Genomic DNA, 26556 nt, shown 5'->3' with positions numbered 1-26556 from the left:
TCATGGGCACATCGGGAACATGCTTAAAGGTCATAGCCTTATCTTTGATAGCCTTACGAAGATGCATTTTCATCATTTTGGAAGAAAGAGAGTACGATTCCGAAAAAGCACATTGTTCCGCTCTTTCCAAATGATATAACACATTGCACCGAAACTAAACCAAGCCGGGATCCGATAAAAACTCTTCCCCATAAACCGCTTGGAAGCCCAGGCCAAATTATCCACCCAACGCTTGTTTCGCCACACTAGGTTGAATCTTGCCGCCCAAAATGAAATAAGACTATCCGAAGCACGGCACGCAAAGAACAAATGATCTATAGAATCAGGTCTGCATGAACAAAGGGGGCAATTTGTAGGGGGGATCCTACCATAAGAGATGAGCAAAACCTGAGTCGGTAGCCGATTGCGCGAAATAAGCCAAAGATGCGTTTGATATCTTGGAGACAAGGCAGTATTCCAAACAAAAGAAGCCCACGAGATGACATTATGCTTCGGACGGATCAAATCCCAGGCAGAAGCAATGGAGAAGCGACCGAATGTGATTAGTTTGGTGGACAATTAATTAATGCCTAATTAGGTGATTAAATTAGTGTAATCTTGATTAGGCCCTTAATTAATTATTTTAAATTAATTAATTATTTCGAATTTATAAATATGATTTATTAAATTATATCAATTTATTTATTTATTTATTTATTTTCGGAATATATTTAATTATTTATTATTTTCTAGAAATTAGATCGGGATAGTCGGTGATCGGGATTTTGTATTGATTGCATTGGTGTGTTCAGGTTATACAATTGATTGTTGGATTGTGCAAATTGAGTGATGATTGTGTAAATATGATATTTATTCAGAAAATCTTGGGTGTCGGGTTTTGACACTGAAAATTAATTTTAAGTACTATATCAAATAGTGGGGTTTGAAAATGAAATGTATTAGTTTTTCTGGTTCAAATTGACCGTGTACCCACACACGACTATTTTCCAGATGTTTTTAATACGAAGAAAATAGACCAGAATCACTATTTTAATTGAGGCATTTGAGTGCAATGCACGATGTCCTAGACCGAGGTTGAATGATCGTGTGTTGGTTAAGAGAATCTGTCCCCGAATTGAGTTGGATGGACGTTACCCTATATGGGATACCTAGACAATAGCTTTGGGTCGCAATAGATTCTAAACCTACGCTCCTTCAGGAAAGCCGTCTTTGAGAGACATAGCCGTGCTCAATGGGGAAGAGACAATACTTGGCTACGCTAGTAGACCACCAAACTTCAAGTAGGCCGTACCCTAGAGGGGCGAAATTAACAATTGGAACGCATGATTGATTGAGTTAGATGCGCTGTATTATGAGACAAAACTGTGTGACATGATATGTGACGTGGCATAACGGTTTGGTTTTATAATCTAGACCCATGTGGTTGTTTGAGATGAAAGTATTTGCATTTCAATTGTTTGAGTTCTTATTACTGGATATGATTGAGTGATATGAACTGTACTAACGTGCAAGAAGGAACTGAGGCGAGGTAAGTAATATGTATTGTGTGACTAGGCCAGCCTTAAGTGTATTTCCTGATAGGAGTTTAGGGGGTGAACTTGCTGAGATATTGTCTCACTCCATCATGGGCTTATCTTTTTATCTCCATAGTTGGTGGTTGTGGAGAACTGAAACCCCGGAGTCTGCGGAGGTGGAGTCTGAAGGATCGGCGTTTGTGTCCGACTAGTTTGTCTTAGGACAGCTTCTTTTTTAAAGCCGATATTTTGTAAACTTTTGCCCAGACTCTTTTGTACCTAAACCTAGTTGTTTATATAAAGTTGGCTTTTATGAAACGTTGCCCTACTTTCCTATTCTATGTTATTTATTGTCAAGGTTTTATTGTTTAGCTTCCGCATGCGTATTAAAATAAATGGGTCGGCAATGTGTCCTGGGAACGTCGCATTTGTATCGACCATTGATGGATGGACGCGCGCTTGAGGATTGGGGCGTGTTATTCATTGTCCAGCGTCGTCGATTAGATTCCGATGTTGTGTCCTTATAACCATTTAGGAGCAAACTCGGTGTTGTTTTCACTATCTAAGGTCTTTGATTAGGTTCTAACATTGTGTCCTCTAGCCCAATTAGGAACAGTGCTTTCCCGGTATTTTTGTCAATGTCCAATGTTGTCGAATCAGCTTCGATATTGTACGAATCACTTTGATTTTAATGAGTTTTCATTAGTATGTTGAAGTGATTTTGGATTAAACTGTTCATTAGATTTCGACATTGGTTCTCATTAATTATAAGCTTGTATTAAGTGACTCCTTTAGATTCGGGACCATATACATATATATATATAGCTTTTGATCATTTCTATCTAATACTAGCATATATATATATATATATATATATATATATATATTTATTTATTTATAGCTTTTGATCATTTCTATCTACTACTAGCACAAAACCTAAGTCCCCTCTAATAAAAATCAAAATATAACACTTGGTAAAAAATATTTCGTTGTGGGATTTAAAACTGGCAAAATAACAGAACTTCAGATTACTCATGCACAATCTGTAATAGCTTGCACTTATAAAACAAAATCTGCATTTGGCTGCATGAACTTGAAACATGGAAAGGTACAAGATCTACATAGAAGGAATTGGCTGGTCGGTGAGCGAGAAGTACATTTGGCATGTGATTCCATGACCTTGCTGATAAAGCCAGAGTTCTACGATTACTTCGTAGGAGGGATGATGCCGATGGAGCATTACTGGCCAATTAGGCCGAACAGTAAGTGCAGAGATATCAAATTTGCTGTTGAATGGGGAAACAATCAAACTGAAGAGGTTAGCAGCATTCCCAATCTTGCCCTAGGCCTTCGTTACATTCTTTCCTCAAATTTGTTATGACTTGACAATTGAAACAGGCGCAGAGGATCAGCGGTAGCAGGACCAAGTTCGTCGAGGAGAGCTCAAAACTGAAGTTCGACTGCACGTTTCACCTGCTTAGCGAGTACGCGAAGCTTCTCAAGTTGGAGGTAAAGGTGCCCGGGGAATTACCGAGCTGTGCTCGGAAATGAGAGGCTTCGAGGTAAAGGTGACTCCGGTAATGACCGGTCTGTGCTCGGAAATGATGGCGTGCCCAGCTGATGGCTTATGAGGACGTTTATGGTCGAGTCGATGGTGGAGTCACCTAGCGATGCGCTTCCGTGCTCGTTGCCGCCTTTTTATGACCCTGTTGAGTTCAAAGCTCTTATAGAGAGAAAAGAGAGTGTAACTAGGCAGGTGGAGATGTTGGAGGCTGAGTTTTGGAAGAATCTTGAGAAGCAACTCTAAATTTATCACTTTACATTTGTTTCCCATTTCACTTTATATCTTGAGAATCTTGAGAAGACAACTCTAATTTTACATATTTTCCATGTACCTTGAGGAATCAAGCAATTGCGCCCTCGCCTTATCGCCTGTAAATGTATCAAAAAGGCTTATTTTGCCATCAAATTGAGAAGTCTCCCATCAAAGGGAGAAAAAGATCGTGTTTCGATGTAAATTTTGTGGTTGTTGGCTAAAAGATGGATGTTTGTTTTCTTATTTCTTCTTCTCTCCCAATTTAGATTTGAGAGCTCTCTTCTCTTGATTTACTTTAAAATTGGAGAGTTTGAACTCTCCCGATCTAGATTTGGGAATATAATAAATATGCTTTCAAGATTCAATACCTCTATGCTCTGTCAATATACAAGTCCTCTGCCTTCGGTTTCAATAGTGATTGCAATAACTTTGGTGTCTCATGGAACTACAAAGATTTGCTCTTCCGAAAAATTAAATCTGTGTTCGCTCAACCAGTTTTAGTTGTCTTTGTACGGCGATGGTGCAGAGGAAGCCGAATTTAGGTGCACACTGCAACATCGTAGTTATTGGTTATTGGAGAGAGAGTTTTCGGTTGTGCTCATCACCGATAAAGATAATCTAGTGATCAACCACTGATTATTTTGCTTGACCAATCCATTATTGTGGAACATGCATATGCTTAACTCTACTAGTACTCTGTCAATGCTCTTTGTTTTCTAGATGTGGATTTGTATTGCAGTATTCTGAACTTTGTTCTATTTCGATTCGCTTTGTTATGAGATCTATTTTCTTATGATGTATCATTTTAAGTAACAACTACAATCTTCTTTCAATAAAAAAAGGAAAAGCTAGGAATTTCTTTTGAAAAAATATCTTAATTATGAAGTAAACTTGGCGCACGTCTAGACTGCTCGAGAAAATTAAAAGGGACCCATCCATTAAACAATAAGAAACGGGCTTTTCATGGAATTTAACAGGTAATTGAAACCACCTATCCATTTTGTATTATTATACAGAGAGAGAATAGCTTTTAACTTGGCCAAAAAAGGGTTAGGCTTAGATGCATTATCACTCTAAAATCGGAAAAAAAGAACCCTTGAAAACGAGAAATTTAGGCCATTCATTGGAAAAGAGAGGAGTTAGGCCCAAACCTGGTCACCATGGACCAGTCTCCGCAATTTCGGTGTGGACTTTCTTGACATTGACCGTTATTCATTCGATCAATGACCACGGATTTGGACTATAGTCAGTCACTAGGGACGAAACGTTGATGGAAATGATGCTCTTTTGGTCCATGTGATTTGTAACGTTTTTCCAAACTGACTAGTTCAAAGATCTGGCGAGCCAAACAGACCTGCTCGAAAACTTCAAGCACCACCAAGCTGGCATTAAAACTTTGGACCGACTTTGCGGCAAGCTGTTTCATGTACAGTGGATGAATAATCACTCCATCTTCGTCCTAAAAGATCTGGTAAGAAGATGTGCCATGTGGATCTGTTTAATCACACTTGCACAAATTACACTTCTTGTGTTCCTTCCGGGGGCAAAAGGGTGACTGGAAAGTCAACCACTTCTACTTCAAGTCTTGCTTAGCAAATGACCTAAAATAAATGGTTCTCTTTACTTGGCATTAAGCCAGAAATGGGGAGACAAGACTTGACAAGTCTACAGGTGTCCTCTAGGTGCAGAACCCCAAAAAATGTCTCCACCTGTGCAGTGGTTTCCAAGAAAAAGCATAACCAGACCAGACATGTGATGGGGCTTCCTTAATGGAGAGGCATTGACTTTGATTAAGATGCATGGCCGTGTTAAATTCTGATAAGACCAACTTTTCTTTCGCGCTAATTCAGTCAAACTAGACTTTAAAGCACCGATCTAATTTCCAGGAAGAGAATGAAACAGTAGACTCCAAGCAAGGCAGTATTACTAGGGGATTTTGCTTCAACATGGGCTAATCACGTGGCTTCAAAACGAATTCTAGTTTATTATTAGATAGCCTTCGGTTCAGATGGAGTTGATTAGTCGTAGTAATCTGTAAATGAGTGATGAATGCTTAGTAGGAATGTGACATTCTTGGTTTGACGAGCATGAAGTAAAGTTGGCAGACCGAGTGAGGCGTTAGCTAAGATCAAATGGAGGAGGAAAAGCTCCACGGTTTGCCCTCATCCAAAAGAACTCCCCTCGGTCGCTCAAGGTGCCGGCTTCAGCTGCTGTTTTCGTCTTGTTCTTGATCATAGTTCTCAGCGGCTGCATCATTTCAGGGCTAGATATTGTAAGTTCAGCGCCACTTACCTTCTTTCCCGTATCTAACTTTTCATTATCTGCTATTGAACTCGTTTTATTCACTGATTTCCTGATCAATCAGACATGAATAAAATGATGATTGCCATGGATTAAGTTAGCACATAGCCACTAAGTTGTGAAGTATGATCTGGTGTCCAGAAAATAAGTTGCAAATTAGCTAATTTTAGATGCTGCACATGTTTGTGTCTTTTCTAGCAGATCCAGATCAGCTTGCAAACTTCTTAAAAACAAAAGTTTGCACTCTGTTATTGCATACTGAAAGTACCGACGGAACTTAGATTTGGAATTAACATTCTTATTTCTTATGCTCCTAGTCTAAATTTTGCATCTGTCTTGGTTTCTCTGCATTGCAGTTTATTTTCCAGGTGGGTCATTGAGGGAAGTATTTAATGTCAATAAAATTCCAGAAGATTCGTTGCGGTCATCCCAAAAGATCGAGTATCTTCTCAACTGCACCAATGCAAACCAAGCCACAAACATGCCCAATAGATTATCTAACGATGTTCCAACCCACGGACTTGCCCGCCAGAGAGTGTCCAGAGTACTTCCGGTGGATCCACGAGGATCTCCGGGCCTGGAAAAGCACGGGAATCACGAAGGAAATGGTGGAGAGGACAAGAGACTTTGCACACTATAGGCTAGTGATTCTCAAGGGGAGGGTCTATGTGGAGCACTTTAGGAAGCCCTACCAAACAAGAGATGTGGGAACAATATGGGGGATTGTGCAGCTCCTGAGGTTGTACCCAGGAAAAATACCAGATCTTGAGTTGATGTTTTATTGCAATGACCAGCCAGTAATCATGAAGAACGACTACCAGGGCCGAATGCCCACGTTGCCTCCCCGCTATTCCGCTTCTGTGGAAATCAGTCAGCCTTCGACATCACGTTTCCTGATTGGTCATTCTGGGGATGGTAATGCCTTACACTGACTATCTAGTTATGAAATTGATCCATAGGTTGTTTTGAATATATTTTGGAAAACCAACTTGCTTTAGGAATATTGTCAAGAATTTGTGGTTTATTTCGTTTCATTTTGTCCAATATAGGGCTGAGATCAACATAGGGCCGTGGAAAGTACTGTGGAGAGCCATTAGACAGAACTCCTGAGAAAATTGAGTGGAACGATAAAGTACCTTATGCTTACTGGAAAGGGAACACAGGTGTCGCAGCCACTAGGAGAGACCTAATGAAGTGCAATGCAACCAGTGGACAGGACTGGAAAACTCATCTGTATCACCAGGTAAATTCACTTCAGCCAGTCAGTCTATCGCACTTGAAAGATAATCCAGGAGATTCTTGAAACACCCTGGCTTTAGCATATGTAAGGGACTCGTTTATGGGATTCTGCAAAAAACAGAAGATATTGGTAGCACTCACTCGTCAGGTTGGGTAGTACACGAGCCAAAGTTAGCCTGTTTACTTGAAAGTAATTCAAGCCGAGGGAGATTAGAGTAACTTGAAAGGGGCTAGAGTATAATGTCTAAATGCGAAATGCAAGGAGGACCGTGTGCCTCATATAAAATTCTGATAAAAATAACACAACCTTTTTTTCCACTAAACTGGATCGCGTTGCATGAATCCTCGTTTTAGGAGGTTACAAAGAAGTATATAGTGATGATTGAGAATGCGAAAATGACAAGCTGGTTCACAACCAGGAATGGTCTCGTGAAGTTAGTCAAGGATTCAAGCAATCAAAGTTAGAAGACCAGTGCACCCACAGGTAGGCAAATGGACCCTTCCGAGTTTTTCCTTCATCCTTCCCCACAAATTGACTGACTGATTTATCTCGCTGTTTCAACAATATTTGTGTAAAAGGTACAAGATATACGTGGAAGGAGAGGCCTGTCGGTGAGCGAGAAGTACATTATGGCATGTAACTCGATGACATTGATGGTAAAGCCTGAATTCCTCGATTTCTTCACAAGAGGGATGATCCCTTTGGAGCATTACTGGCCCATTAGGCCAGACAACAAGTGCAGAGATATCAAGTTTGCAGTTGAATGGGGCAACAATCACCCTCAAGAGGTAAGGAAAATCATTTCGAGTTAATTGTTCTGCCCTCTCTGATTTTGTTCTTTTTCTCAGCAAATGATATTGTGGATTGCATGATTAAACAGGCCCAGGTTATTGGGGAGAGTGGAAGCAAATTCATGGAGGAGGGTCTGAAGATGAAGAACGTATATGATTACATGTTTCATCTTTCAGCGGATACGGCAAACTTATCACTTACAAGCCAGAGATACCTCCAGGAGCAATCGAATACTGTTCAGAGACAATGGCATGCCCTGCTCAAGGGTTGTTTAGAAAGAACATGCTCGAATCAATGGTTAAGTCCCCAGTGATTCGCCTCCATGCACACTGCCACCGCCTTATGAGCCGGGAGAATTTCAAGCATTTCTCGGGGAGGAAAGAGAGTGTCTCAAGACAAGTGGAGCGGTGGGAAGCCGAATACTGGGAGAAAATGAACAAGAACTGACGGATGCTACATTAACTTTGTTTGGCATTCTCAGGATAATTTTCAGTCAAGCCTTTGTACTTCTTTTTTTTTTCAAACTGCATATTTTTATGTTCCAGTTTCTAGGCTGCTGGAAGAAGTTTCCTATGGATTAGACATGGAAACATGAGTAACACATAGGTTGCAGTGAATATGAATAAATATCGATTCTCTACCTGGAATTTGTCTTGTCCTCTCTGACTTCAATACCCTGAAAGCTAGGTCTATATATATACAACACTGAAAGATTGGTCTGGTCAAACTGACAGCATCAGAACACACTACATAAGAATGTTTCCACTGAGTTGAATTTCTTATGGCAGGTCATCGTACACGTTATTTGTTAAGCCAGAAAAAAGAAAGAAACGACATTTATGGAAGGGCCGAACATGACTAAATGGATGCTAGTTTCCCTTCAGTAGAATGGTACATGCGTGACAGACCATCATAGAAGAAAACGAGCACGCTACAAAGAAAAATGATGTGGCGGGGCTCAAGATCATCGAGGTAGGCATTGGAGGTTTAACTGATTAAAGCGCTCGTCCTCTTATGATATCGATGCTCATCTCGCTAGGATCAGTAGCTTGCAGCTCAACTTGAATACCGTCCAATTCTCTCTTGAATCTGTCCTTTGAGCTGGCATAGAGCATCTTGCTCCTCACCCTCGATGTTTCGGGCGCCCTAAGACAAGTTGAATTTGATGAGTTAATGGATGAAATCAATCGGGTACTGCATTAGAATCTACAATTTGGACCAGGAATGGATGATTATCATGGATAAGATACTCATCCAATTCTATTTTCTCTGACAAGAAACATTAATTCCAGAGAATTGTTTTATTCACGTAGTTACCGTCAGTGTCTCTTAAGATTATGATCCTAATCTAGTTTCAATCAATCATAGGATAAAATGACAAATATTGTTCTCACCACGCAATGAAGAAAATCTTGCTTTTCTGGCAATTCTCATCAGTCGTGAAATCAAAGTCAAACACAGCATATCGGCACTCATCGGCGGGGCAAACTGGAGGAGAAATCGTCATAGGTTTCCTCTGGACTACCGAGTTTCTCTATGGTCACCCGTTGGATCTCTCTTCGATCTTGAACACGATGAATCTGTAAATCCTTTGTTTTAGCTCCAAGAACTTAAGCTTGCACTCGTCATCCACTGCCATTCCGGATGACGAATTCGCCTATACATATATTGTTGAACAATCAAACGATCATTGCATGCTAGCGACCATTAAAATGAAACTAACATGCATATATTCAATGGCAGAAGCAGGTTATATGGTCGTTATACAATTGCTCAACATGAGAATTATATCAACATTGTCAAAACTTATATAAGATACCAAATCACCAACATGGATTTTATTTCTTTTTAAATCCATAGAATCTGCAATCTCCAAATCAGATAATTCACAAATGCGGGTTGATCTGGCATTGCAAAAGATGATTCTAGTTTGCAGAAAATGCACATCATTATTTATGCGGACTGATCTTGTCTAAGCCATGAAAAACATCAAAACGTGCACTCAAACGTGCATAATGAAAGAAAATGAAAGAAGGGCTTTACTAGAAGGAGGAGAATAGGGTCAAAGCAGTACCATGTTGATGCCTGCCAATGAGAGATGATCCTGATGAGAAGTGAGAAGCAGAAAAGCGAAAGATGGAGAGACCGAAAAACAACGAACAAAGAGACCCCCAGATATATAAATATGGTGTATTGTGGAGGTCAATGTGTGAGGGAAAGAGGGGGAGGTGACTGGGAGAGAGTGTTTTAAGGGAAAATAAGGGTTAATTTTAGTATTCATTTCTTGGCTCCTGACAGGTGATCATCTGCATGAGCTTTTGTCCAATTTAGCAATTAGAGTTAAACACAGCGATGGGCTTTTGAGTTTTGACCATGTTTGTACTCCATCTGATTCAGCTCGCCAAAGGTTGGTTCTCCGTGTACTTCGCCAGTTTGTTTGTTCCTGTTCTGAAAAAGCAAACTAGGAAAGGCATAACTGTGGAAGTGAATGGAGCTCAAGAAGTTTCTCTGCTTTATGGACCACAGTTCAATTCTTCAGGCAACGTCACCAAGGTGAAAAGTGGATTTTGGCCCTATTGGCAATCACTGTGTACTCCTTTTGTTGCCCATCTGTGTTACAGGATCTGCATCACTTATTGCCTACAGAACTCGAAATCCAAGTACTTACATAGAGACTAATTTCCTGTCCACGGGTACCATTGAGTTGCTGCCAGAGAAATGTTATGGCAATTTTCTGTATAAGAGACCTTCATGCCCCATCGATTCCTTGAGTTCAAGGATAGCCACTTGAAAGAGTTCTGGGGGTTTAATGGGCGATCGGATGCGTCAATATGGGTTTTAGGATTTGTAAAAGCTAAAATAAAAGCAGTAATGGTTATTCGTCTCAGATACAATTGGAGCGGAATGTTACGGGTAATGAGACTCACCTAGTAAAGTGGGAGCAGTGGAGAACGAGGCCTACTGTTGAACGAGTCTGGTTCCAGGTGGTGGCCAGAGTAGATGCAGAGGGGCTGACGCCCCTATTGTAAATAAAGTGAGGCCTTTTAGTGGAGCAGATACCGTTGCATGGAGTAGCTTATTGTCTAACATCTCATTCACTAAGTTCCCATCCATTTTAGTCCCTCCAGATGCCCTCACTTTGGATGTGAAATGGTAAACATCAACACTTGCCTCTCTTGTAACATAGTGTTTGTTCTGGAAATTTTGGTGTAAAAATTGAGGCACGATGTTCCATTTCATCTTGTTTGCAGGGATTAGGAATACATCTCAATTGTATAAGTGCCTCTCATTTGCTTGTGTAAATAATATTTGTAAAGTAAATGAAGAGTCACAATGAGGTTTTTGTTTCTGGCATCCATGATGAGATTGTGGATTGAGCCTTTAGGGTAATAGTAAGGTTAGTCCACTGGAGCCTGGAGGTGACAGGCTGCGATTATGGAAAAGGCTTCTCAAGAGAAGCATGGATGAGGCTGCACTGGCATTCGCCTTCTATTTCACTATGAAATTGACATACTTTTCCTGCGCGAGTGCTACATGGTAAAGCTTGATGATCGATGCAACCTTTGATGATTAGTCCACTGGAACCTGGAGTTGACAGGTTGCGATTGTGGGAAACAGCCTCAAGAAAAGCAGGGATGAAGCTGCACTGAATTGGCCTTTCTATTTCACTATGAGATTGACATACACTTTTCCTGTGCGAGTGCTACCTGGCAAAGCTTGATGATCAATGCACCCTTTGATGAACGTCAATTCAAAGGTATCGAGCAGAAGCCAAAAGATTTTTAAAGACGCTCAGGTGAAAGGACTCGGCGGTGTTACTTGAGTTGTGGTGAAACGTCACTAATTTTGTATTGTTATTGCTGAGGAAAATTATCAAAAAGTCATAAATTTATTGCAATTGTATCAATTCAATTCTAATTTTTTTTTACCAGTTAAGTCTTAAACATTTTATAATTGTGCTAATTCAGTTCTTCCGGCCAAATTTGGCCGACGCTAATGTGGACGTCGAGCAGCATCAGTAGATAATATTTTAATTTAATTTATTATTTTGAATTTTTTAATCTTTCTTCTTCTTCTTTTTTTTTGTTTTCTCTTTTTTTGTTTTTTGCTCTCCTCCCTCCTTTCGGCGACCGGCTGAAGGGGAGGGCCAATCGCTAGACTAAGGTGGCTAGTTAGGCCCAACTGAACGCGAGCTCACCCTGCCGTTGTCGGGAGAGGGTTGCCCAACCAGCCCTTGTTGGATCCACAAGCGAGGGATCAGTGAGCTCTCCCTGCCCAGCATTTGAAGAGGGCTCGCCTGCAGTGGATGGATAAGGCTCTTCCAGCGATGGCAAGGGTGAGCCCGCCAATCCACTAGCAAGTCTCATCCTTGCCCAAATCCAACGAGGGATTAGCGAGCTTGCCCTTGTCTAGATCCGGCGAGGGCTTGCTTGCTAGTGGCTAGGCCCTCACCCGACAACAACGGGGTGAGCTCACCCCAATCGGGTTGAGCCTGCTACCCGAGTCCAACAACCGACCCTCCTCTCCGGCCGATCACCATAAGAAGGGGGGAAGACAGAAAAAAAAAAAAAAACAAAAAGAGAGGAAAAAAGGAAAAAAATTGAGTCCTTATTCTCAGATGGAGTGCTTTTGAATGTTATTCTTAGCCCTGCTTGTTATCTTCTTTGACAGATTGACAATTTGTGATGAACTCTGACAAAGGAATATCTTATGGCTATTGAAGGTATCTACTTATTGATGGTGTGAAACACTGTTAGTATTAGTTTATTGCTTCAACCTTAGACTTAATAAGGAAAACCTTTGTAGAGCACCTTAAAGGTTGCTTTATTAAATTACCCAATGAGTTGGTGCAGCATGATGACACGGTGTTACTTATGTATGCAATATTCTTAGTGCTCTGAAAGAAGCTCCTCATTGATGTTGTCTTTGCGCAAAAACAAAAGCCTAGAAGGAAGTGCAGGATGAAATCGAAATCTTCATGCGTATACTTTCAGATTTTGAGATTTTAAGAAGCTTACATCGAGTTTAATTTGAGAGCTTACATGAGGATAAATGTAAAATAGGTGGAAAGAAAGGACAATGCATGGTGTCTATATTAGTTTGTCTGGATAAGTTGAGTGATGTCTTCCTATTACCAGTGGGCTCAACTGCGTGATGATGCCGCTACTGTTTAGACTTCAACCATGAGCAGCCCGCTTGTCGACGAGCCACCATGGAAAAGAGTCCCCCGTGTCGACGACGCTAGTGCTGTTTAGTTTTGCTCATTTTATATTCTCTTTGATGAACGACAAGCTTGTTTATTATTGTTATGTTTATTTTCGTTTTGTTTAACTAAAAATGAAACCAAAAAGGAAAAAAAAAAAAAAAAAAAAAAAAACCATTGGATCCTCTGGCATCGACCTTGGAACATGTGACAGAAGTAGGTTTAAGGTTCAAGATTTCAACGGGTAAGTTAAAATGCACGAAAACGGTAACCCGTACTTCCGATGACAGTCTTGGATCAAGTGGGAACCTGTATGAAACCCGAAACCACTCATCCTTACCGTTGACGATCGAAACATTGAGCTTGGAACTTGACTGATTTTCTCGAAGGGGCGACACCTATGGAAGAACATGCGCGCAGGAGTCATAGTCTTCTATGTGAATCCAGTCTCTGATGTAGGATTGAATCGTGTGAACTATCCACTCGTCATTGGGCAGTTATAGGATGCTTTGGAGTGGCGTTACCATTTATGGGCCTATGTCTTGACAAGTGCTTACATGGGCTTACAAAAACTTTGGGTTCGTAAGGTTATAAGAAGTCTAATTTCTTAAGGGAAAATGATTTAATTGATTCATGAACTTTGATTTAATATACAATGTTGTCTCCGCATTACATTCAATATTGTCCCTGAACTAGTGGTGGATGTTCAATCTAGTCCCTAGAATATATCAAAATATTCAATGCATTCCTTTCGTTAATTCAAGTAAGTGGAATTTATTGATATGACTACCAATTGTTAAATTTGAAAAGTGGACAACACAAGAAGGTACACGTGGATTATCCAAGTAAGATGTTCATGTCAATTGTGATTTAGTAATCCATGCCATCAAATAACGATTAACATGTTAACACCTTCTTCTTCTTTTTGGCTTTTCTAAAGTAAATGAAAGAAAAGATGGATATGTTGACTCAGTGTTATAAAAATCTAACTCGGTATATAGTAATCCATGTCATCAAATAAAGTCTAATTTGTCGTTTGAGTAAACTGACAGACTGTATTGAACTTTTGGAAATAGTTTAGGGACCATAATAAACAAATTAAATATCCAAGAATGAAGTTGCACATTAAGCCAAAATTCAGAGATGACTTTGGTATTTCCCATTTCTTAGCTTGTGGCTGTCAACTTCGATTACTAAAACATTAGCATTGGTTTCCACATGATTGAGATTTAGAAATTGGCTATCTCATACTTTGAACTACTTATTGAAAGTTTGGAATTATTATTTTGATCATTGTTTTATTTTTTTGAACTTACATTTTATTGATCTTTGAGGTATTGGATTCCTTGTTTTGTTAACTTGAACCATCCCTTGACGGTTTGTCTAGATTTATGTCGGGGGTTAGATGTCATAGTATTGGATTCTTGTTGAAGAAACTCCCATGAGAGTTTAAGATGACAAAATAATAAAAAATCACTAATCTATGTATTATCAATAGAGGCAAGGTAATATACACATCGTGTACCAACAGGCTCGTCGTGACATGGAGCACGCTGCTACTCTCAAGGGGGAACGAGGTGAATAAGTTACACTCATTTAAGTGGACTCGGCCTAGGCAACAAACCCAAAAATGGTGATGATAGCAACAATAGCATTCAACCAAACCTACCTTTGAACCCAAGTTTCTGTCATAATTCACTCCTTCAATAGCAACTACCGTAAATTTGTTCAACTAGATTGTTGGGTTTAGATATGCATCAATCATAAATCACCTAGATGTGGATTCTTGTGATGAGAGGTAAGTCGTGCACAACCTAAAACTAACACGTCTCCTTTTAAGGCCATGGCAAAGCAAATAAACCATAACCTGGTCGAATAATATCATGCAGGCGGGAGGCACAAGTGGGGCGAGCTTTTGTGGTATAAGAGCCAGCGTGGGAATTTTGGTTTCAGACATGTTTTTGATCCTACATCGCCTGGACTTGAGCTATTGCTACGGTAAACAAGTGCCAAGCGACCACAAATTAGAATGATGCGCTTTAAAGCCGTATAGGCATGAGTGCCACTGCTAAAGCGGATAATCCGTAGCGGACGTAAAATGAGAAGTAGAGTTTCGATAATGAAATCTCAGGGCTAACTAATGAATGTTAGGGATCAAATCAAAAGCAAAACAAAATTTTGAGAGGATGAACATGAAACGTAGTGCGAAGGACGAAGTGTACCACTATCCTTATCTACTTCGTCCTCGCATGAGTAAACTCTGCATTTCACCAAACACCCCCCAAAGGAATATGCCAAGACCGACCGATACACGTGATGAGGAGATCAAAAGCGAGGTCCCATCGAAAAGTATGTTTAATCAAAGATCAAGACAATGTGATCAGAAGACTAGAAAAAGTGTGGTCGTGCACTAAACTACAAGCAAAAAGAAAGTGACATAACAAGGCACCGAGCAATGACCAAGAAATCAACCCAGTAATCAGTCAATGTCTCCATCTAAAGCCCCATTGAAAAAAATTCACTAATAATCTGTGGGGCCCCTCGAAGTTCATGATTGAAGACACTGTGGTACCAAAATGTCGCCTAATACTCCAAATTCGAAATGCTGAATTTCGAACTCTTGTTGAGATATATGAAGATTGGTTCCTAGCTTTTGCCGAGTCACACTTCCATCATGTTCATAATATTGCTTATAAAGCTTGCCGACTTCAGATTCTTCGGACCCATCTAAGATTACTCACGAGGTACGAAGTTTTGTCCGATCCTAAGCTTCAAAAACACTTTATAAAGACGATCATGAGAAAGTGAAAAACAAAACAAAACCATCACTACATTGATAACTTTGATGTGACACGAGATCACGCTTAAGAAAAAATCGAGTTATGAGAATAGTTTGAGAATACCAAATCGGACAATGATATAATCAAAGTACCCAGAACTTGATCTTTAATCAACTTCCTCATAATATTGATATAAATTTTCAAATTAGTCACAGCACAATAGCAGCTCATAGTCGCCCAAATTGCCACTCTTCCTTCCCCCATGCTAGAACTTTTGACTCCTTTTTAGCATTTTAAGTTCATTGATGTTCTGCCTTTTAAGATGAGAGACAGAGCGAGCCGGGGAGGCAGGGCGGATTTAAACCAAAGCATGAATTTGACAGCACAAATGACTAGGAACTTCTGTACTCAGCATAGAGAGTTAGATAGAAACAATAGTCAACAACTGGACTTCGAACTCTCAGAAATGCCATAAATGTTCTGCCTAAGCATCAAGTCATTTAATAAACAAAATTCATTACAGGCAGCATTGCACACATAACAATCCGGTCAGTTTAACGAAAGTCAAGATGGAGAAACGGGGCCAGAAACAAAAAAATGCAAGATGGTCTTCGGAGAACTCATCGGTGTCCACCACACAGATATACAGAGCAAAATAACATTGAACAGAACGCAAAACTTAATAAGTTTTCGAGACATGGAGGACCAAATTAAAATGTAAAAATATGAAAGTTACAGATGCGAGAATAGCTTGACTAGAACTTGTTGCTTAATATTGAATGCTGAGTGATGTGGCAAGCTTTCATAAGAGATGCGGTCAATCGTCGAGCCAGTCCAGAGAGAAGCACTTGTCCGCGACTTGAACTAGAACATCCTCCCTCGGCTTCACAGCATCTTTCCACCCCCAAGACACCTCCTCATCACAGATCACGGTTTTAAGAGTCTTCATCAATGAGGCAGACCTCGGCACCCCCCTTATTTGCGCACATTCCCTCATATCGATCTTCTCAAGTTTCTCCAGGTTTCCAATTTCTTTAGGAAGGTCCATCAAATTAACACATTGAGAGATGTCAAGATACTTCAAGCAACCAAGTTGACAAATTCCGGAGGAAGCGTCCTAAGATTCGGGCAAGCATACATTCTCAGTATCTCTAGAGATGACAGATTGTGCAAGTCGGCCGGTAGACTTTGGAGGCTGTGGCAGTTCGTGATGCTCAGGCTCTTGAGGGATTGGGCCAGGCAAATGCTTGAAGGAAGCTCCAATAAGTCATCGCAATGGTCAATAGTGAGCTCCGATAGGCGTGGAAAATCTGGGGAGGTTGACGATTGATGGATCTAGGCTGTCATTGATCTTGCACAGGACTAGAAATACCTTCCTCATGTCATTGAGGGGTGTTGTGCTTTCAGATAAATGGGGGACACAAACTCTTTCAAGCCAGAGGCTTCGCAACTTGGTCAAACTAGAGAAAACCGAAAAGTTTCGGAGGACAGCATTGGAAGTGCTGTGATTTATGACAATCAGAGCACGGAGCTTGGCATGTTCTCAACAAAAGGAGGTAAGAAGTAACTGTCGGAAGAGAAGTTGAGGATAAGCACTTCAGCCTTGGGGAATTCCATTCTTGGCCAGTCCATTTCATCCATTTTACCTAGCTTTGCACAACAGAAATTAGTGAAAACAAATTGGAAGAGAGAGTTCAGTGTACAAGACTCACAAAATTTCAGTCAATACCTGTGTGAACTGAAACAATTTGAGCATCGAACGGTATGCCTGAATTCCTTTCCCACTCTTTAGGAAACTCATTTTCTCTTCTAGGCATAAGCAGTCGCTTGCGCTTGTTGACTTCCTCCTGGTTGTTGAGATGAAGGGCGAGGTCCCTTAGCACATCATGTTGGGTCACCGACACCTCGAAATAACTGCTGTATATTTCTCCAGCTCTGCCACAGATCTCATGAAGTTAGAAGGATTCATTTTGATTAGTTCTTCCAAATCTAAGAGCCATGGCAAAAAGACCTGCGGAATATGAACATACCGGACATCCTTAACCAAAGTAATTAGATTTTTGTTGGAGAGCTCAACAACGATTGCAAAACCTTCTTCTTCATCGATGTCATGTATTTCGACCCACATGTTGATAAGAACATCCAGAGGAATCTTTGTGTCCTCTGGGAACGATCCCAAATCCGAGAAGCATTCTTTGACCTTTTTCTTCAAGTGCTCGACACTGATCGCCATCCTATCCAACAGTTTGCTTCCATGAGAGTCGGATATCGGCTCTCCCCTTGCCAATCTCTTTCGGGCACTCACCCAGAACATCGGTAATTGGTCCCTTAGTGAAGCTCCAATCACTTTGAGAGCCAAAGGAAGCCCTTTACATTCGTTGACCACCTATCCACAACGTTTTCATGACATATAAAATTAAAGGACTAAGGCAGCAGATTAAAATGAAACTTCAAACTAAGTTACTTGCTTTTACATGAGTATAACGGTACACCAGAGAGAGAGAGAGTGTTTTCTAAACTACCTGCTTGACCAAATCTTTATCAGCACCAGGAGGGATGGATTTTTGACCAAAGGCCGAGTGGCAGAACAGGGTCATGGCTTCTTGTTCCCTCAGCAATTCTACTTCATAAGTATCTGTAGTTACTTCTGGGAATTTGAATCTCGAGACCACAAGAGTTGTGCAACCGGGTGTCCTGGAAATGGCAACCAATGGCTCAAGATCCGAGAACGACCACACATCATCCAGCACGATCAGGGTCTTTCGTCTTGTGGCCCCCAAATTATCTATGCCTTCTGGTCTCCATTGCATATTCCACTGAGGAACCCGATCGAATGGACTGACCCCTTCATTCCCCATTATGTATGCCTTAATCTGTTTCTTCAATACATCTATATTAGGGGACTGAGATACTGTTTGGAACAGGACCCTGCCGTTGAAATCATCTGGAAAAAGCACAAAAATGGTCAGTTGGTAGCTTTGAATCTAAACATACGAACTTTTCATTCTGAAACAAGTGAAGATCCACCTAAAACATAATGGAAAGAAAGGAGCTCACAAATTATTTGGATATATATTTTACACAAAATACAGATTTGTTAGACAACTGTTTTAAAGCCACATCTCAGAGCTATCCAAAGATACTGAGGTCAAGCTATCATGACCTATCACTTACTAACATGCTAAATTTAGAGCACTTAATGCAATTAAAGGTTCACAAAAGCCTCCTGTCAAAAACTGCAGTAGTGCAATCAGAGCAAATTCGACCAGAAAGAGCATGAATCAAAAAATAGAACCCAGAGAAATGAGAAACAAAAGAAAAATTACTGCTAAAATAAAAGGCAGCAGCAGAAAACCCATGAAAAGGAGCTTACTTCTGATAGCATCATCCTTAGCAACTTCCTTAGCCAAAGTGGTCTTCCCAGACCCACCAATCCCACATATCCCAATCACCCCCATATCCTTACTGTCCCTAATCATCTCCCTCACTTTCCTTCTCCCCACCTCCACCGAGGGCCCAAAACTCAGCACGCCGCTGCCGAAGGCGTCAGACTCCGCCTCGGTCTCCTCCCTCTGCTTCAGCGCCTCCCCACCCACCCGCCACCGCCGATCCTCATCTCCGACAGGCTCTGCTCCAGCCGCCGCGCCGACCCCTCGATCCGGTCCAGTCGCTCCCCGTCTCCACCCGCATGTGGTGCACGTCGGCTAGGGTGTGGGCCTGCATCGGGACCTGAATGAAATGATTGATCTTCTTGTCAAGCTTCTCCATCTTCCTCGTCAACTGGAGGTTCTTGTAGAGGTTCCAGCGGTTGGTGCCGAGGACCTTCCTGGAGAGCTCGAGGCCATCCGTGAGGGTCCTTGAGAAGTGGTCAAGCTGGGTTTGTCGGTGGCCAAGGAGCTCGACACCCGAGTACTGGATCTCGCGGATGATCGGTTGGAGGTCCTCGATGATGCGGGTGAGCTGGGGGCCCTCTCCTTGCTGAGGCAGGACTTGCGGGTTGTCTGTACGAGCTGCTTCAGGAGCTCCGTCGCGATCTCGCCGGCGAAGAAGTCCGTCACCGCCATGTTCCGGCGGTTGCTTGCGTCAAGGCCGCGTTACTGTAGCTCTTCCAGAGAGAGAGAGAGAGAGAGACTCAGACGATGACTGGGTGTTGAGTTCAGACTCGACTCTGAGACCTTCGCTGCTGGTGCCGCTACGTTTGGCAGCCATGGAAGATTGCTCATTGGCTAGTTTGTTTCAGTATCTAATCTTGTATGTTTTATTTATTTCTTAATTTATTAAATGCTTGCCCATTGGTGGGCGCATGGGACCTTGTTTTTTTTAAGCCGGCGTGATTTCCTTGTTTCTTCCATCCTTTTATTTTGATTATTAGCATCGGCGATGACGACACCGTAACCATTCGTCCCGGCCAACTAAACAAAGGTCAAAAATAGAAGGTGGGATCAGTTTATCAGATCCCGCGTTGTTAGGTGAGGTACATATTTCCGTTGACCTTATTTCACGACTGCCAACATGTACATGTACATATGTACGTATACATGTAGATGTGTTCTATCCAAAATGGGGAATCACCTTTTGCTCACTCTCGCGACTACAGAATGTAAGAACCACATGTTGTAAGTGAAACTTGTAGCCTCTTTCTATATTTCTACACGACTTTGTAGAACCGGAAGCATCTTTTGATTCATGGGCTAATCTGGAGACTTATGGAGTTTTCAGAAAATTCCACATAAGCAAATATACCTCTCTCTTAGGTTTTGCTACATCAAAGTTTGAAAATTATGTAGGATAATGTGTTGAGGTTTGCGCCACGTGTCGCACAATTGACAGCTCCATCTTCCCACGTTAAATATGCACATTATTAGATAGAATCAAACATGAAAGATTGTCGATGGATTAAATTAGTTCTAACCAAAGAAACGACTCATTTTCGTTCGTAGAAAACGACTCATTTTCCATCTTCCCCATGCTTGAAGCGACTGGACACCACATATAGGAGAAGGAAAAGTTCTTTCAAATTCTTCAATTTCTAGACTACCAACCCTGAGTTCTTGCCAATGGTCTATACTTGTTGGCAATAGGAAGCTAGAGGATCAAGGATGTTCATAGTGGCGAAGAAGCTCAAAGCACTGAAACGGCATCTTAAGGGGCTTGAATAGATCTCAATTTGGTGACCTACACCCTGAAGGTTAAGGGGGCAAAGGAGAACTTTCATTGACTGCTTTGCAACAAGAGCTTGTGATGAAATAAGTTAACGATAGGCGGGTGTTCTTAAAATTCAAATGAAGAGAGGTACTTTCATTTGTATGTATCGAATGTAATTTCTTGCAAGTTGTAAAGTTAGTCACATTATTTCCCCCCGTTTTCTAAGTTTTCTCCCTCTTCTTTTCCAAAAGAAAAAAGCTTTACATCAATCTAGCAGCGTGATGTGGGATAATGGGGCCACCTGTTTAAGGGTCATTTTCTGTAAGTAACACACAGTGGTTAGCGGTTCTGCCTGAAAGATGACATCATGAACTTGACGGGAGGAAGAGGGCTCATTTTTGCTGAGCACGGAAATTACGTTGAAATAGCTTGACTACATCTAAACATATACGAAAGGAATATAGTCGACTCAACTAATCTTTTGAAGGTGGCTTGTCAATCTTCCTATCATCCATTTCTCTCTCACACTTTAAATTTACTAATTTTTTAGAATTTTGTTCGCACCTAGAAACAGCCATAATAGGTATTGGTCATTTTGAGAGATGTTAAAATATTTAAATAATAAATCATGCCTTCATATGACAGTTTAAGTTTTGAGAATGGTTGACAGTGATCCTATAAAATCTTACATAATATCAAAGTTAAAGTTCTTGAGTTCCAATCATTCCATGCTCCATTTGCCTCCCCAATTAAATCTTCACACTTAGCACTAGGCAAGAGACTAGGCCAAGTGTAAGGAGGAATATTAGAATATTTAAATAATAAATCATATATTCATTTGACAAACTAAATTTTGAAAATAATTAGTGATGGTCCTATAATATCTCACAAAAGAGACATTAATTTTGCGAGGCATTTACCTTATTAAGCAAGATATCGACTCTATAAATAATTGCATGCAAATTATTGATTGGCATAGGTTTGGCCAATGAGAGGATTGACACGTGCGAGATTGGCATTGGCCACTATTAACACCAAAATTTAACATGTTTCGTATGGACGATCGATACCAAACAGGCGAACGAAGATTGATGTTAAAAGTAGTTGAAATACACATGGCAAAAGTAGTTGGCATACACATGGTAAAAACAGTTGGCAAAACTTCGAGAGTACAATCAAAACTTTGAGAACATGTCTAGAACTTAATGAACAAGTTTACGAATGTAGAAGTAAAAACCTAGAGGCTCATTGATGTGGAAAAAGAAACTTATGAAGTGTAAAGAAGGACATGCACACTCAAGATTTATTTGTATCATCAAAGTTTCCGTTCATTCTTCTTAATCTTACCAAACTCTCACTTTTTGAGTTTGATTTGAGCTTTTTAACTCCGTATCACTCTTTAAGCCTAATTCATGTTCCTATCTAGGCTATGATCCCCCGTCAATAAACGAAAAGAAATTCCAAACTCTTTCACCCAATTCAACCTATCCTAATCTCAAAAAATCGATGGCACTTGGTAAGTAAAATCCAACACTCCAACATCGTTTTGCCCATTTCATGTTGGCATGGTTGGATGAAAAGATCGACGAGGATAGTAAAGGACAAGGTCACCAAGCCATGTTTTGGAGTCGCCGTGGACGCCGGGAGACGGGGTTAGGGGGCCGGTTATCCTTACCTTGGCAATTGGTGGTTGACGTGGGGGAAGACTTTGCGAACATGAGTGCTTTTTACGTGGTTGAGTGGGAGTTTTAAAGCAAAGACCCTTGACGTTGACGTGCAGGGTTGACCACGTGTCCTGGACCACCATGACGTAATGGGCCTGACGTCAGCAACCATGTGGAGATTCCTGCTTTTGGAGGTTTCTCGACATTGGAGTCGGGTGGTGGTGGTGGAGTGCTCGCACGTTCACGTTGGTGGGGACAGCGTTCGGCTGTTTCCGCACGCGCGGAGAAATTATTGGTGGCGTTTCGGAGGATCTTTTCTCCTTTCCTTTTGATAGGTTAAGTACACGGCACGCCGTAGCCCAATTGAATAAAGCCCTTCGTACGAAATTTCGAGCTTCGTCTGTTTTGTAGACTCGAAAGATTAAAATAATATATTTCTAAAAATAATCGTTTGAAATAATTAATTTATAAAAAATAATTTTATTATCAATAATAATTTTTATATGATATTTTCGTAGATGATAAAAATATTTTTCATATAGTAATTTTTGTAGGCAATACAAACATGTATTTTCAGGAATATTTTCTAAATCTTTTATTTTTCGCAAACTCAACGGAACCTTAGATATATGATGGCAAATTATTAATAACGTATGTCCACGTTTCTTGAATAAGTAGGGTTTCACATTTCAATGCATACTCCAAACTCTTTCTGCGTGAGTGAAAACTTTAAAATATGCCCACCATGATGACAATATTGTAAACCTTTTTTTTTAACGATTATGTCAATTGTAGTACCAATACATCATTTTTTTTTGTATGTTATCATTACCACCAAACTTATACCAATGTGATCAAATAACGATTTTCTTTTAAGCTATTTTAGAATCACTCAACTTGAGTTATGATAATACAAATGAAATTTTTTATTAAGGAAAAGAAGAATAAGAAAACATTAAATAAGATATCATCAGTCTCCCAACGAAAACCCTATACTTTGGACTCTAAAAAAATTCCAATGGATTCTAACAAAATAACATTTGTCCCTAGTATGAGTTCGGGATATCAATGACACAAGAAAAAAAGTTTGGGATTTGATGCTAAAGTGTTACTATTTTTATTTTTATTTTTGGGTTGTAGATGAAGGGTACTTTTGTTATACTTGTACATGTTTGGGTTTTGGCGACATTTTTATTTTATTTTATTAGTAGCACAACTAAGGGTGTCAAGACCCGAACCGAAAACCGCAAACCGAACCGAACCGAAAAATCGGTTTTTCGGTTCGGTTTTCATCAAAAACCGAAATTTTTTATCGGTTCGGTTTTTATCGGTTAACCGAACCGAAAACCCAACCACAAAGGCACGAACAGAAAACCGAATTTTTTTTTTATCGGTTCTCTCCCGACTCCCGTCTCTGAGTCCTCTCGTCATGTCTCGTCTTGGTTTTATCAGTTCCCGTCTGAGTTCTCCCAACGGCGACGGCGACTGCGACGGCGACCGATTGAGGGACAGGGGCCCCTTTCTTCTGCAAATCTCTCCTTCGTCCCTCTTCCTTCAGTGACGGCGACGGCGACTGAGGGGCCGAGCATGTCTTGCGCGCGCTCTGCTCTGGACTGAGGGGCCGCTAGTGGCTTTAGATCTGCGACGCCTCTTGCTTGCTCAGTGAACTGCGCTAGTTCAAATCGCTAAGATTCTCCTTTGATCGCTCTGCCTACATCTTCCTCTGCAAAGATCTCTTTTGCTCTTTTTCTCAGTGCTGTCGCTGGGTCGCATGCAGAGGGTATCTGGGTTTTTTCCTTTTTTCTTGCTTTGCTCCATTTGTTCTGTTCTTTGAGACGTTTTCTTGGTGGGTGTTGAGGCGAAGGTTTTGTTTTTCTGTTGCAACGCGAACTCTGATTTGTGCTGCTGCGTTGGTTCCGAGGAACACTCTGTCCGTCTACCATTTTTGCTATTTTTTCTTTTTGTGGGTTTTTGTTTTTCTGCTTCGGCTCTTCTTTTTTCCTGTACAGAAGGATTTTCTGTGGATTTAGGTGAGATCCTCATTGTTGTTTCGCTTCCATTGGTGTGACGAGTGTTAATTTTGTTGTTGTGCTGAGTGGTACACAATGAAGATGGATGCTTTATCTGTTTTTGGGGGAAATATTGAAAATAGATTTAGCCAGATGTTCAATCTTCAGGTTGAGTTCTTGTTTCCAACAAAGTTCGGGTTTTTATTTAGGCATGATTATCTGTTTAGTTTGCCAATCTGTGGAAGTGAAGTGATTTACGTGTTGCTTAAGCTGGAACATTGGAGGAGGGGGATGTTGTTGCAGCTGGAATGTCGATTTAAGCTTCTACTTCTGTCCTATGTTGTTTGGCTGATATGCAAAATTGATGAGAAAATGAAGAAATATTTCGTTAAATGCTCGGCTCCATTGTTGACTTTCTAGGCTCCTTTAGATGGCCATGGTTGATTAAAACGCCTGCTGAACATTCTTATTAGGAGGTTTTACTTTTTGTGTTTGCTTCTCATACATGGGTGCTGATGTCAAAGGGTTATCATTGACTGTATCTCTGTTTACAGCTATTGATTGTTTCCCCCTAATTTCTGTATTGGAATGTGATGAATCTACGTGGAGTTTCTGGTTTTAATCACCTTCTGAGATGATAGAAACTGAAAAGGTCGGTACTTGCCGATTCAGTTGTTGTATGTGGGATTTCTAATGGAAGTTCTGGGCCGATGAAGAGGGGTTGTTTTCTGGTTTTCTTGGTGGGAATTTTTAGGTCCTCTTTCATGTTCAGTGTAGTTCATCCTCGTTTAACATTGTAGCAGTGATGAGCTTCAGCGACATTTGCTCAGCTACAGCTAACTATTTCCTTGGTGATTGTACGCAGACTTTGAGAGAAGACAAAGCTCTTGTTTAATCTAATAATTTTTTAAGGAGCATATACAGAAGGTAAGCCGTCCCCACCCCAAAAAAAAAAAAAAAAAAAAACCGAAAACCAAAAGTTAAAAACCGAAAAACCGAAAAACCGAACCGAACCGAATACGAACCGAATTTCGGTTCGGTTTCGGTTCGGTTCGGAAGATTTTTCGGTTCGGTTCGGTTCGGTTCGGTTCGGTTTTTATTCAGAATATTGTAGAGAGCGATCGTATGCATTGAAAAGGAAGATGCCAAAACTAGTCAAATTTGTCCTCTGCTCATTGGAACAAGTTTAGCAAGGTGATCCGTACAAGCGAGCATTACCTCAAATTTTAATTGAATAGTCCCGTAATAATCAGAAAAAGTCACTTTCGATGGGATCTTCCAGAAAAAAGCAAAAAAAAAAAAAAAAAGAATTTTTAGATAAATATGTAATTTCCGAGGTTTTACAGCCTCAAATAAAAGTTTTGGCCTACAAGCCGAAGATCACGCCTCAGAGGGCAGTTTTGTAATTTTAACCTGTCCATGCATAAATTTTTGCCAAAACGTAATTTTTACTTATTTTTGAAAGAAAAAGTGAAACACTTTTGTTTTTCCTTCAAAACAAATGATATCTACATTTTTTAATGACCCGAACCATACTTAAAGTACGGAAATGGTCAAATTGTTGCACAATCCGTTTGACTTTCAGAGCCATTTTTCCTTCTCACCCCCCTCCGTGACATGAGTTCATTAACTCAAAACGCAAGTAAACGTCCAACAACATCCTGAACTAACAAAATCCGCAGGCCTGATGACACACGAAGGCAAATCTTGAACAGTGACGAAGCTGAAACAAGTGATACAGAAAGGCCCGAGAACAAAGGTCAAGGAAGGCTAAAAAGTTTCTGTACTTAGGAGCGGGACAAAAGTGGTGCACCTATGTGAATATACCACCGGTCGAAACCTTTCTGAAGCACAGAATAGAAGTGCCGATAAGGCGTCGAGATTCAAACCCTGAAGCCGCCTGCGCGGCAATGCTACATTCTACCTTTATACTTGCTCATTCCATGTTCCTACATTTTTGCTTCTGCTGAACTGCAGGGAGTTGCATCGCTGCATGAGATATAACCTGCACACGTAATTCATCCCTCAGCATTCCAATCTGGCTTTACTTAATTCTGATCCATTTCATGGGGTGAGGAGACCACTGAGCATG

At 40.7% G+C, this 26556-nt stretch overlaps 1 protein-coding gene and 3 pseudogenes across 1 annotated transcript; 2 read left to right on the top strand and 2 right to left on the bottom strand.

Moving 5' to 3' along the window:
- The first annotated feature begins 6111 nt into the window (after positions 1 to 6111).
- Positions 6112 to 8156, top strand: LOC120293139 (annotated as a pseudogene).
- A 502-nt stretch (positions 8157 to 8658) lies between these two features.
- On the bottom strand, positions 8659 to 9314 carry LOC120293102 (annotated as a pseudogene).
- A 722-nt stretch (positions 9315 to 10036) lies between these two features.
- Positions 10037 to 10863, top strand: LOC120293457 (annotated as a pseudogene).
- Positions 10864 to 16142: 5279 nt separating this feature from the next.
- On the bottom strand, positions 16143 to 19710 carry LOC104449354 (probable disease resistance protein At4g33300). Its single transcript, XM_010063488.3, is given in 11 exon segments — positions 16143 to 16750; positions 16753 to 16955; positions 16957 to 17179; positions 17182 to 17292; positions 17376 to 17581; positions 17677 to 18032; positions 18169 to 18590; positions 19020 to 19235; positions 19238 to 19321; positions 19324 to 19593; positions 19596 to 19710. Coding segments are annotated over 11 exon segments (2493 nt in total). The 3' UTR covers positions 16143 to 16463.
- Between the last annotated feature and the right edge of the window lie 6846 nt (positions 19711 to 26556).

Source organism: Eucalyptus grandis, chromosome 5 (genome assembly GCF_016545825.1).
Source record: "Eucalyptus grandis isolate ANBG69807.140 chromosome 5, ASM1654582v1, whole genome shotgun sequence".
NCBI lineage: Eukaryota > Viridiplantae > Streptophyta > Magnoliopsida > Myrtales > Myrtaceae > Eucalyptus > Eucalyptus grandis.
The sequence above is the reverse complement of the archived record's forward strand: the minus strand, read 5'-3'. Positions and strand labels throughout refer to the sequence as shown.